Source organism: Gopherus flavomarginatus, chromosome 10, assembly GCF_025201925.1.
Source record: "Gopherus flavomarginatus isolate rGopFla2 chromosome 10, rGopFla2.mat.asm, whole genome shotgun sequence".
NCBI lineage: Eukaryota > Metazoa > Chordata > Testudines > Testudinidae > Gopherus > Gopherus flavomarginatus.
Genome location: NC_066626.1, coordinates 6,608,517 through 6,622,507, shown reverse-complemented (window position 1 = coordinate 6,622,507; position 13,991 = coordinate 6,608,517). Strand labels below are relative to the sequence as shown.

The 13,991-nt window shown below is 42.2% G+C and overlaps 1 protein-coding gene across 1 annotated transcript in view; it reads right to left on the bottom strand.

Moving 5' to 3' along the window:
* The window catches only part of AGAP1 (ArfGAP with GTPase domain, ankyrin repeat and PH domain 1), a 672,695-nt gene that overhangs the window by 378,471 nt on the left and 280,233 nt on the right, over positions 1 to 13,991 (bottom strand). The window contains exon 4 of the mRNA XM_050915972.1: positions 7,925 to 8,010. Within this exon, the coding sequence (XP_050771929.1) occupies positions 7,925 to 8,010 (86 nt within the window). The remainder of the gene's footprint in view (positions 1 to 7,924; positions 8,011 to 13,991) is intronic.

Sequence of the window (13,991 nt, the reverse complement as noted above, 5' to 3'; positions counted from 1 at the left end):
GAATATAAACTCATTTTTCAGGGCATAAGCCAAACTCCAAATCGAGAGGTTAGAAAAGAAAGTTCTCTACAGGCAATTTACCCCATAACTGCCAGCTTCAGGATTTTTCACCTTAATCTGAAGCTTCATGTATTAGACAAATGATCAGATCTGAAACACCAATTCCCAACTCCAAGTTCCCTTTTCTGCTAGAGGACTCAAATGGTGACATCACAATAAGCTGAAACGAGCAGTAGTTGGTACTTAAGAAAGAAGAGAATGTCAAAGGATTTAAGATTCACTTTAACTGAGCCAGTGTTTCCCAACTTATTTACCATTCTCGGCTCCATATGCACCCCAATATGTGTTATGTGGGCTGCATCCAATACTATCCGTATAGCCCTGAGAATGTCACAGGGGCTGCAGCTCTGTGCTAATTGGGCCACAGGTTGAGAACCGCTGAACCAAGAACTGGGAAGGCTGCAGCACAGGTTTCTGCCTATTGTGATGTCACATCCCTTTTATTCCTCCAGTAAAAAGAATATCCCTAGAGAAGGGCAACAAAGGTGTGACAAGATTATGGCAATCAACAGATGGCTCAGGCAGTGGTGCTATAAGGAGGATTTTGGGATGCATGGCCACTGGGAAGCCTTCATGGACAAAGGACTGTTCTCTCGGGGTGGACTTCACCTGAGAAAGGAGGGAAACAGACATCTAGGATGGAGGCTGGCACAACTCATTAAGAGAGCTTCAAACTAGGAATATGGGGGGAGATGGTTGGGAGATGTCCAGGTAATCTCCACGCCGGAATTTAACACTGAGAGGGAAGAAAACAAAGTAAGAAAGGATACAGCCGTAGGTAGGTAGAATGGACATAAGGAGGAAGGGTAGTATAGATACCAGTCTAATAGGTGATATTGGTGGTAGAATGTCTGGGCCTAAATGGGTAAAGAATGTCAGTAAAGCCAAATAGCAAAAATTCAGATGTTTGTACACTAATGTGAGGAGCCTAGGTAACAAAATAGAGGAACTAGAGCTACCGGTGCAGGAAGTGAAACCGGATATTATAGGGATAACAGAAACATGGAGGAATAGTAGTCATGACTGGAGTACAGGTATTGAAGGATATGTGCTGTTTAGGAAAGACAGAAATAAAAGCAAAGGTGGCATTGTATATCAACAATGAGGTAGACTGTAAAGAAATAAGAAGGGATGGAATAGATAAGACAGAGTCTGTCTGGGTAAAAATCACATTGGGAAAGAAAGCTACTAGAACCTCTCCTGAGATAGTGATTGGGGTGTGTTACAGATCGCCGGAATCCGATCTGGATATGGATAGAGACCTCTAATCTTTTTAATGAAGTAAACACTAATGGGAATTGTGTGATTATGGGAGACTTTAACTTCTCAGATATAGACTGGAGGACAAGTGCTAGTAATAACAACAGGGCTCAGATTTTCCTGGATGCGATAGCTGATGGATTCCTTCACCAAGTAGTTGAAGAACCAACAAGAGGGGATGCCATTTTAGATTTGGTTTTGGTGAGTAGTGAGGACCTCACAGAAGAAATGGTTGTAGGGGACAACCTAGGTTCAAGTGATCATGAGCTAATTCAGTTCAAACTAGATGGAAGGATAAACAAAAACAGATCTGGACTAGGGTTTTTTTAATTTCAAAAAGGCTAACTTTAAAGAATTAAGGACATTAGTTAGGAAAGTGGATTGGACAGAAGAACTTGGGGATCTAAAGGTGGAGGCGGCCTGGGATTATTTCAAGTCAACGTTTCAGAAACTATCAGAAGCCTGCAACCCAAGAAAGGGGAAAAAATTAACAGGCAGGAGTTGGAGATCAAGCATGAGCAAGCATCTCAGAGAGGTGATTAAGAAAAAGCAGAAAGCCTACAAGGAGTGGAAGATGGGAGAGATTAGCAAGGAAAGCTACCTTATTGAGGTCAGAACATGTAGGGATAAAGTGAGAAAGGCCAAAAGCCACGTAGACTTGAACCTTGCAAAGGGAATTAAAACCAATAGTAAAAGGTTCTATAGCCATATAAATAAGAAGAAAACAAAGAAAGAAGAAGTGGGACTACTAAACACTGAGGATGGAGTGGAGGTTAAGGATAATCTAGGCATGGCCCAATATCTAAACGTATACTTTGCCTCAGTCTTTAATGAGGCTAATGAGATGCTTAGGGATAATGGTAGGATGACAAATGGGAATGAGGATATTACCACATCTGAGGTAGAAGCCAAACTCGAAGAGCTTAATGGGACGAAATCAGGGGGCCCAGATAATCTTCATCCAAGAATATTAAAGGAACTGGCTCATGAAATTGCAAGCCCATTACAAAAATTTTTAATCAATCAGTAAACTCAGGGGTTGTACCGTATGACTGGAGAATTGCTAACATAGTTTCTATTTTTAAGAAAGGGAAAAAAAGTGATCCGAGTAACTATAGGCCTATTAGTTTGTCATCTGTAGTATGCAGGGTCTTGGAAAAAATTTTGAAGGAGAAAGTAGTTAAGGACATTGAGGTTAATGATAATTGGGACAAAATACAACATGGTTTTACAAAAGGTAGATCGTGCCAAACCAACCTGAGCTCCTTCTTTGAGAAGGTAACAGACTTTTTAGACAAAGGAAACATAGTGGATCTAATTTACCTCGATTTCAGTAAGGCATCTGATACGGTTCCACATGGAGAATTATTAGTTAAATTGGAAAACAAGGGGATCAATATGAAAATTGAAAGGTGGATAAGGAACTGGTTAAAGGGGAGACTACAATGGGTCATACTGAAAGGTGAACTATCAGGCTGGAAAGAGGTTACCAATGGAGTTTCTCAGGGATCGGTTTTGGGACTAATCTTACTTAATCTTTTTATTACTGACCTTGGCACAAAAAGCGCGAATGTGCTAATAAAGTCTGCAGATGACACAAAGCTGAGAGGTATTGCTAATACAGAGAAGGTCTGGGATATACAGGAAGATCTGGATGACCTTGTAAACTGGAGTAATAGTAATAGGATGAAATTTAATAGTGAAAAGTGCAAGGTCATGCATTTAGGGATTAACCAGAAGAATTTTGGTTGTAAATTGGGGACACATCAGTTAGAAGTAACAGAGGAGGAGAAGGACCTCAGAGTATTGGTTGATCACAGGACGACTATGAGCAGCCAATGTGATATGGCTGTTAAAAAAGCTAGTGCGGTCTTGGGATGCATCAGGTGAGATATTTCCAGTAAAGATAAGGAGGTGTTAGTACTGCTATACAAGGCATGGTGAGACCTCATCTGGAATATTGTGTGCAGTTCTGGTCTTCCATGTTTAAGAAGGATGAATTCAAACTGGAACAGGTACAGAGAAGGGCTACGAGGAAGATCCGAGAAATGGAAAACCTGTCTTATGAAAGGAGACTCACAGAGCTTGGCTTGTTTAGCCTAACCAAAAGAAGGCTGAGGGGAGATAGGATTGCTCTTTATAAATATATCAAAGGGATAAACATCAGGGAGAGAGAGGAATTATTTAAGCTTAGTACCAATGTGGACATAAGAACAAATGGATATCAACTGGACACTAGGAAGTTTAGATTTGAAATTAGATGAAGGTTTCTAACCATCAGAGGAGCGAAATTCTGGAACAGCCTTCCAAGGGGAGTAGTGGGGGCAAAATACATATCTGGCTTCAAGACTAAGCTTGACAAGTTTATGGAGAGGATAGTATGATGGGATAGCTTAATTTTGGCAATTAATTGATCTTTGATTATTAGCAGGTAAATATGCCCAATGGTCTGTGATGAATGGGATCTGAGTTACTACAGAGAATTCTTTCCTGGGTGCTGGCTGGTGAGTCTTGCCCACATGCTAAGGGTTTAAGTGATTGCTATATTCGGGGTCAGGAAGGAATTTTGCTCCAGGTAAGATTGGCAGAGGCCCTGGAGGTTTTTCACCTTCCTCTGCAGCGTGGGGCACGGGTCACTTGCTGGAGGATTCTCTGCACATTCAGGTCTTTAAACCATAATTTGAAGACTTCAATAACTCAGACATAGGTTAGGGGTTTGTTACAGGAGTGGGTGGGTGAGATTCTATGGCCCACGTTGTGCAGGAGGTCAGACTAGATGACCATAATGGTCCCTTCTGACCTTAAAGTCTATGAGTAAAAACAACATAGAAAAACTCTTTAAACCCAGAAAATTTTCTCATGCCATCATTATGAATTATAAAGGAGCAGTGAAGGTTACAAACAATATTTTCCTTCAGGTGTTCCACTTCTATTATAGAAATTATCAATATTACCACATATACTTGTTCATAAGCCAAATTTTTTTTTAGTAAAAAAGGGAAGCGACAGAGAAGGGGGTCGGCTTATGAAGGAGTATAGAGAGGGAGAGGTGGGACACAGTCCCTCCCCCAGATGGGAGCAAGGAGAGTCAGCATAGCCAGCAGAGACAGAAGAGAAGAGGCGGGGCCAGAGCCTCTCCACTTCTGGCCACGCTACTTCGCCCCCAGCCAGGTCAGAGACATCCCTCCCTGACCCTCCCCAGATAAGGTGGGAAGGGACGGGATGGGGAGAGTGTGGGGCTCCTCGGTTAGGGTAATGTGGGGGGTGGTCACAGCGGTTACTCCCTTGACCCCCAGCTCCTCTCCCCCAACCCTCCCCCAAAACAAAAAAACATTTCCCCACCAGTTGCTGTCCCGGCCCATCAGGGTTAGCAGCTGGTGCTCTGGGACATGTTGTTTACTTAGGTTTGTTTACCTCGAACATCTGCAAACCATCTCAGCCCACCAGCAGCTTATCCTGATGGCCCGGGAGTCAAAGTTTGCTAACCCCTGAATTACAGGGTTGGCTTATGAATGAATCATAAAAAATTTCCATTTTTCCTTATCCATCTTGGGGGGCGGCAAGGGCGCGTGGGAAGAGAGGGTTTGGCTTATAAACTAGCTGGCTTATGATCGAGTACATAGGGTAATTTGTCCAGAAATAGTAGTTCTATTTATTTGGTGAATTAGATATATAAAAAAAAATTACAAAAATTCAGATCTTTTCTGTAACAATGTTACATGACCAAATTATAATTAAAATAACTTAAGAAGAGAGATTACTCATGTATACATACAGTTTGTTTCTGCAAAATACTGACTGGAAAACAGGAAGAAAAATGTACATTCTGATACGTATTATGACTTTTATGAAGTGTTTTGTTGGACACAAATTCTGATCATTTCAATCTAATATTTGGAATTTATCTGCCAAAGAACAGTTTTGTAGCAGCACTAGATACAATGAAAATTGGGTGTCATGTCCTAAATTCTGCATCTATAACCACTGTGTGTGTAGTTGTTGTGAACACATTTCTCGGACAAGTTATTCACACTGAGTGTTAAGTAGTCTGGCTCTCTCTCTTACCTCAACACACACATTTACCTCACAAGATCCAGGTTGAATTAAGTAAGCATGTCTTTTGTTTGTAACTTCCCTTAATGGCTTCTCCTCTGAGTCTCCTTCATTCCTCTGCCTAACCTCTTCCCTTTTCCTTTGTCTGAACTTCTTCAAGGATGCTTTAATCCTCCCATGGCTAATGGGCAATAATGGGGCATTGAAACAGAAGCTGATGATGCTGCTTGAAACACTCCATTCAGCTGTTTGGCAGCAGAGCAGCTCAGCAGCTCCTGCTGCTTATTCTTTGAAGCAGCTCCATCACTGAACAGCTGAGGGCAGTGAGGCCAGTAGATTCTATGGAGCAACCCTGCTAATAACCAGGTAAGAGGAGGCAGAGGGTGATCTGTCCTCATAGCCCCAGACACACTGACTGTAGCCAGAGTTTCACCATATGTACTAATGCCCATATGAGCACATGCTGACAAAATTTGTTAATCGTTTCAACTTGTATCAGCCGAGAATATAGGAACCAGAGAAAAATGACCGATTTGTCTCCTCTTCAGAGTTACCAAAATTCTGTGTGCAGTAGAACAGCCTTGTACGGGACAAAAGAAAAAATAAAACTTCGATAACCAAACAGGAAATGCATAAGATTACAATGGTGCCCTATTGAAGCCTGGAGAGCTAGAGAGAGCCTCACAACACTACAAGGAAGAAATAAGGTAGAAACAGCAGAGATGAGGCAGAATGAAGGAGAAGGACAGAGATGCCAAAGCAGACACTTCTAACACATTTCAGCATGAGAACGTCTGCTATGATAACAATATGAAAGGACTTCATCGCATACTTCAATCATTTCCTTGAATATGAACGTTTAACAACAATATAAGGCAGGGTATGTCTACATCTACAATTTTGCAGCGCTGGTTGTTACAGCTGTATTAGTACAGCTGTATAGGGCCAGCGCTGCAGAGTGGCCACACTTACAGCAACCAGCGCTGCAAGCGGTGTTAGATGTGGCCACACTGCAGCGCTGTTGGGCAGCTTCAAGTGGGGTTCGCGGAACGCGAGAGCAAACCGGGGAAGGAGACCAGCTTCGCCGCGGTTTGCTCTCACGTTCCCCGAACCACCCTGCAAACCGCAGGGAAGGAGACCTGCTTGCTTGGGGGTTCGGGGAACGCGAGAGCAAACCAGGGAAGGAGACCAGCTTCGCCGCGGTTTGCTCTCGCGTTCCCCGAACCACCCTGCAAACCGCAGGGAACGAGACCTGCTTGCTCGAGGGTTCGGGGAACGCGAGAGCAAACCGGGGAAGGAGACCAGCTTCGCCGCGGTTTGCTCTCGCGTTCCCCGAACCCCCCTGCAAACCGCAGGGAAGGAGACCTGCTTGCTCAGGGGTTCGGGGAACGCGAGAGCAAACCGGGGAAGGAGACCAGCTTCACCGCGGTTTGCTCTCGCGCTCCCCGAACCCCCCTGCAAACCGCAGGGAAGGAGACCTGCTTGCTCGGGGGTTCGGGGAACGCGAGAGCAAACCGGGGAAGGAGACCAGCTTCGCCGCGGTTTGCTATCGCGTTCCCCGAACCCCCCTGCAAACCGCAGGGAAGGAGACCTGCTTGCTCGGGGGTTCGGGGAACGCGAGAGCAAACCGGGGAAGAAGACCAGCTTGATTACCAGAGGCTTCCTCAGGTATGCTGGGATACCTGCTTATTCCACGGAGGTCAAGAAAAGCGCTGGTAAGTGTCTACACTTGATTACCAGCGCTGGATCACCAGCGCTGGATCCTCTACACCCGAGACAAAACGGGAGTACGGCCAGCGCTGCAAACAGGGAGTTGCAGCGCTGGTGATGCCCTGCAGATGTGTACACCTCCTAAGTTGCAGCGCTGTAACCCCCTCACCAGCGCTGCAACTTTGTGATGTAGACAAGCCCTGCAGTGTAGTTACCTGGCCAGTGAAGCAGCCTTGTAGCCCTGAATTGTGCATTGATGGGAGAGAAGTCCACATGTTCTACATTCCTCTAGTGTATCAGAGTGAAATTTACAACTTAGCCCCTTTTGTAGGTACAAATGAACTAGTTTTCACCAGAGAACGTTTACTATTGCCCCAAAGACCATCACTATTGATTAATCATATGTAATTTTAAAATACACACGTCATTACATGTTCAAGTGTATGGAAATTCTCCCCTAAAAAGGTAGATTTAAATGACATCTCCATTTTCCTCAGGCTGTTGGAAAAGGTGGGGCAACAAGCCAGCTTTGCTTTCAGGTTAGGTGACCTGAGCAGTCTGTGATATAGCTTGTTCACATCACGAGTAATATATTCTGCTGCCTTCCTAGGAGTGCAATCAGTGCATTCTGTTTTGAGTTACATGAGCAAGTTTTAATCCATCACATTTATATTCTTAAACACATTTAACAACTTCCTATAAAAACATCAAGTTTTCTCAACCTACTGTCTTAATCCTTTGCACTTTTTCTTTTACCAAATGAGACATAATTTCATTAAAGTTGTTATTCATTTTCATGATTTACAGTCTAGCCTAACAAAGGTGTAAATGCAATGCTCACCTGTGCCTCTGGAGGTCCCCCTTCATCTCTAATCAGCAGCAGATAGCTTTGTCCATCAACTACTATCTCTTTCTTGAATCTCCCACCTGTCACACAAAGTAACTCATTACATAAATGAAAAAATAAAACACAAACAAAGGCTTCACTTGTGGAAAATAACATTTCTAAGACTCTCACATAAGAATAATGTATTACTTACAAATGTAGCTCAAATTTATCAAGTTTCATGGATGCAAGACTTATTTAAGAAAGCTAATTCAATTACATCTTTTTAAGGAGTTATATGTCTGAGTGAGAAGCATATTTCAAGGGCTCTATTCACATGCTGCTAAAGAAATAAGAGATTGCTAAAAATTTTGATAGCTAGTATATGAAGTCAAGTCATTTTGTCCACAATCCTGATGTGGTTTAAAATAGTAATTTTGGGAAATGCAAGTTTTGACAAAATGATATTAATCTGAAGTTACATACAACACTGAATTTTCACAATACCTCATATGCAAACTAATATAATTAAGCTACATTCACCCTTTATTTTTCCTCAAGAGAAGCCCAGTTCTTAAAAGTCAACATTTAACATTATGAAAATGGTATTCTCTACTCACAAGTCACAATTAGGGAAAGGATGCTGAAACACTACACACGTTAGACAGAAGAACTACAATGATGGTACCTCTGTGAGATGTACTAAACTATGAGAGAAGTGCTGTACCATTTACTAATAGGATGAATTAGAGACTTATTTTGGGTTAGCGGCAAAATGGTAGAAGCTACAAAACCTTATCTGAAGCAAGAACTATTTCTGGGCTTCAAATACATATTTTGAAAGGAAATGGAGTATTTAGTGCTTGTGAAGACCAAGGAACTGGCACTTCAGACTCTGACCTCTTCAACCGTCACAGATTAATCGAGGCATGCAGCGGCACAGAAAGTTTCCTCACCACTGCCCAGGTCAATGACTTCAAGTCTGACCTGCGGGTGAGAGAGGGATTACCCTTCCCTTGGTTGAGAGGTATTTCAGGCACCGTGCTGTTTCTCATGACAGGCTCCAGATAATGCCAGATTACATTTAGGTTTCTGAGCCTGAACCAAGATTAGCAAACCTGGTCCACTTAAGGCCTTAGGATGGATTTATACTCTGCTCCTAGAAGTGAAAGCATTCTTATCTTACTGACTAAGCCACACAAGCCCTCAGCCTCTATGCATAATGCCTTCCAATTAACCCACATCTGAGTTCAACAGGCCAAGATATGCTAATGATATTATATTATTGGTATAAGATATGCCCAGTTTTTCCTCTTGTTGTACTAAAACTTGGGCTACTTCCAATTCTTCCTCATCTTGTTTTCAACCTAATTTCTCAACTCTACCTTTTCTTCATAAACTTGTCATACTAGTAAAACTGAAAAATACTTTAGAAAAAATATTTCATATGAAAATGAACTACTGAAATAAGTGTTCTTATAGAAGAGCATTCAACTCAAGTCTTTTGTGTATCATTCTTCAAACAACAAAGAGAAAAGGTCAGCAAGCAGAAGCCAGCAATAATCCTTTGAAACGTTTAACAGAACTATGAATGGAATTCAGGGAAGTAATACAAAATTAAACACTGGCTACTTCAGACCCACCTTTTTCCCCTTCTTGATTGCTACAACGCTGTATCAATATAGAATTGCTTGATTTGCTGAGATTACTGAACAGCTCAACAAGGTGCAATGAATTCAGTTTTTAAGATAGCTACAAATCATTGAGTAAAAGTGGCTAGACCATAGCTTTTTCTTTACACGTCTTCATTACATATAGCTCAGAAGCACCAGTAAAAGCGTGGGAAATACTGATTTGTCTGGTCATCAAACTGTACAAAACTGGGATCTACTGTAGCTCAGTAGAAGCTTTTGGTTAGCTGGATTGAGTTTCTGGCTCCCAAGATCAAGTCCCAGACAAAAATCCTTTCAAGTCCAACATTAATAGAATTCTAAAAATAAAATTAAAGAGATTAAAGAAAGCAGACTCTCTTAGATCACTTAGTCTGAATTTCCATTAATCTCATTATTTTCTTTCGAAAAAAATAATAAAGTTTACCAAAAAAGATGTAATAGGCTTAGTAAAGAATTAATAGAATTCAGTATTGTAAATGCTCAATAATATACTCCTCTGGGGACATGTACATTTCTAAGCTCTAAATAGCTGAATGACAAGGTAGTGTAGTTTGATGTAAAGTGAAGATTCTGAGCAACTGTTGCAGCAGCCCTCAGTTTTCGGCCTTCCCATCTTTTAATAGTAAATATTGGAACTCTGAACAGGCTAACTATACAACGGTTAACGTATACCCATTTAAGAAAGAGCATTCATCTTACTCACGATCCATCATTTATTCACTCGGGGGGGGAGGGGGAGAAAGTCTTGGCCATGTAGATCTTAATGCATTTTCACACAGTCTTCAGAGGTTAAAAGAGGAATATAGGCGTAAGTGGAGAATTACAACACAGTAAGTGTGTACGGTATGTATGTGGTAAGGAGAAAGCGGCTGCAACCACCATAGAGAGAGATTTCACTTATCTGGATTGCCACTTCTCCCTGTCATCTGAAGTGGCAGCTGCAGTTTACTAGCATTACACTGGGAGAACCTAACATCCTTAAAGGTGTCTGATATGTCAAAGATTCATTTTGGGGGAAGCAGAAGTAGGAAATCAACATCTGACAAGGGTAGCCAACTTACTGACCCTCCAAGCTGCATACAACAATCTTCAGAAGTTTGAGAGCCAGGGCGCACCTGCCCCCGCATCTCCCACAGGGCTGAAGCCCCAGGATACCCCTCCCCGCTGGGCAGAAGCCACAGGCGATGCATGGTGGGAGCATGTGGGGTCACGTGCCCCCCAACCCAGAATTTTGCCAGGGTTTGCTGGTCCCACTTGGTCACATGGTGCCGCTAGGCCTCCTCCCTGTGCAGCAGCTGCTGGAACTGATAAGCTGGGAGCTGTGGCCATAGGGAGAGGCAACAGCAAACATCTGGGAGCTGCAGGGAGAGCCGCTGCTTTTGCAGCTGCCTCTCCTTGCAGAGCTAAAGCAGCAGCCCCTCCCTGCAGTCCCCAGCTGTTTCCCTGAAGAGCTAACACCTGGGAGCTGCAGGGAGGGGCCACTGAGGATAAAAGGGAAGGTGTGCTTGGGGGCCAAAGTCAAACTGTTGGGGGGGGGGAGGGGAACCTCTAAATTGTGACACACACACACACCCCTCACTCTCAGCAGGCATGAGTAGTCTCTGGAAGAGGCCCTGGCCCCATCACCCCACCACAGGGCAGAAGCCCTGAGCCTCCCCCGCAACTCCTAAGTCTGGTAGGTGGAGAATGGATTTGGGGGAGTGCTCCGCAAGCCACATTAACTGTAAACGAGCTGCATGCAGCTCTTGAGCTACACTTCCCCCCCCCCCCACCCGTATGTATAATGTTATCCACAAGTTCTCATTTAACGGGTTGCTTTTTTTTCTCCCAAAACATCATGTGCCATGAACCAGAAGTTGTTTGCAGTGTTTTTGTAGCTGTGTTGGTCCCAGGACATGAGAGAGACAAGGTGGGTGAGGCTATGTATTTTATTGGGCTCACTTCTGTTGGTGAAAGAAACAAGCTTTCCAGCGTCACAGAGAATTCTTCGGGACCTGAATTATGTTCACTTTACATAAAACTATATTTCATTGTCTTTCAGTTACCTCCAGGACCTGAAGAGCTCTGTGTAGCCAGAAAACTTATCTTTCACCAACAGAAGTGGATCCAATAAGAGATATTACCTCATCTACCTTGTCTCAGAAACCAAAAGGGCAGTTATTACAATTCAGTTTCTACTACTGCATTCCTACCTTACTTATATAAAATTTGCATCAACTTAATTAAGTAAATCATGCTAGAATGAATGGCACTACAGTGGGTAAATATATGCCTAACTCCAATACAATGAGCCTGGTACCTTGCCTTTAAAGTCGAGTACATTGGTTCCTTGCGTGTTATTTTAATCTTTTACTCCTTATACTTACATACCAATGCAACCATTTCCTGTATTCCTGGGAAGTACAGCAATAACAAATCTTCAAATCAAAAGATCACATACAGAAAAGTTACTGAAGTAATTCTTAGATTTCTCCAATTTATTTACAATTCTCATGCCATTCTAAGGCTGCATAGTAACTCGTGATACTATGACAGCCTGGATTTACATATGGATAGATGCAAGAAAGATTTATTTTCCTTATAACCCCACCTTTCTGAAGTTGTCTTGCCCGATTTTCACTCTGAGGGATCCTAGTTCTCAGTGAGAGACAGGAAAAACTCCCGAAGTATTTTAAGGTTTTCTGGTCTGCAGAGCTTAGAAGAACATACTAATATACTTTCTACTAATGCTCTCAAAGACACCAGCATAGCCATCTAGTGTACTGGAACTTTCCAGACAGTTTCTGATTGGGAAACAAGAGATCCCTCAAAAATGAAGCAATTACAAAATAAATTGGACTGAAAAGTGAGAAACTCTAACCCTAAAAGGGTAGAAAAGGAAAACATTAGCCTATAAAAACTGACACACCTCTAATGAATGTTCATTCCATAACAGTTATCGGTGCAGGATTCTAATTTCAGGTTATAAGTAGTTTGAGGAGTTACTAACAACACTGAGGAATGTTTAACAACAGAACAACAACAGAAAATATACTGATATTGGCCTCATTCAAATATTCATTTTGGTTGGCTTTAAGTTATAAATGACAGATAGGATTCCTTCCAAGATACTCCATCTACACAATTTAAAAGCCTGAAGGATGCAGCCAGGAAAAAAAAATCCTGAAGTTTGGCCAGTCCTAAGACAGATTCTAAACAGAACCAGAGATCTAAGTGAATAATACAGTTTGGGCTCCCCTATTTCAGAAACAGGAGGAATTCCTCCCTAAATGCTAAATCCAAGCTATTACTGCTTTGTAAACACATGCAGCCAGGGCTACATGGCTACTCTCTTTCAACCTGTTTTGCAATGCTTATTAGAAAGATGGCTGGGGAAAGCTCTGTTAAACATACTGATCAATTTATGGACAAATAATCTTTGCTATCAGGCAGACCAGTGTAATTAGAAAAAAATACTACCCATACATTGACTTCAGAAGAAGTCACATCAGCTTTACAAGAAAAAAAATCTTGTGAGGAGAAAATCACAAGACTGTGTGGAGGGATACTTCAGCATACAGGAAAGCTGAGTTCCAGATCAGTTTAAACAAGTGATATCTTTCAACTTCAGTGTTATGACTGAAAATATTGCACAAGGCAAGAAGTAGTATCTCCTCAGTCTGTTCAGAGCAGATTTAGGAAGTATTCACACACGCCCATGTTTTAAAACCTGCACATCAACTTATGCGTGCAAACATGTCAGTGTCTGTGCAAGTTAGGGCTGCATGGACTCAAACTCATCTATTACATATGTGAAAACTTCATGCATACATGCACAGAGATATCTGTGTGCCTACATAATCCACATATTCACGAAAGTGCTGATGAATAGGAAAAATATATATATTATCTCTCTTTCACGCTCCCCTCCCCCATGTTGCACACAACTAAAATTCTAGGATAGTTATACAAGGCTAGAGTGTCATGGGAAAGGTGGCCCAGCCATCTGACAAAGGGCCTGGATTCAGTAAATATAAAACTAAAATAAATCCATGCATCAGCCATAGATTTGTCAGCCACAGTATAGGCCTGGCATGCATCAGAATATTGGGCTGAGATCAGGCCAGGCTTGTTAATCTAATTTCTATTTTTGCCCTATGTCAAGCACCGTTTGGTTTGAGAAGCAGCTAGAGGAACTCTGTGTCCCTTGTTGAAATATTTAGTTTAACATGCATATGTTAAATGCTAATTCTGTGCACTGGCACTGCAGATTAGGGGATCCTTTTACATCACCCAGGTGAGCTTCTGAGTCAAAGAGTATCAAATCTCAGTTTCTCTTGCTAACGACTACGTGTTTCATTGGCTAACTACTCACTCAAGCAATCAGATATTTGTCACAGTGTGCCCCTTGGCTCTATTTTGTTCACCAT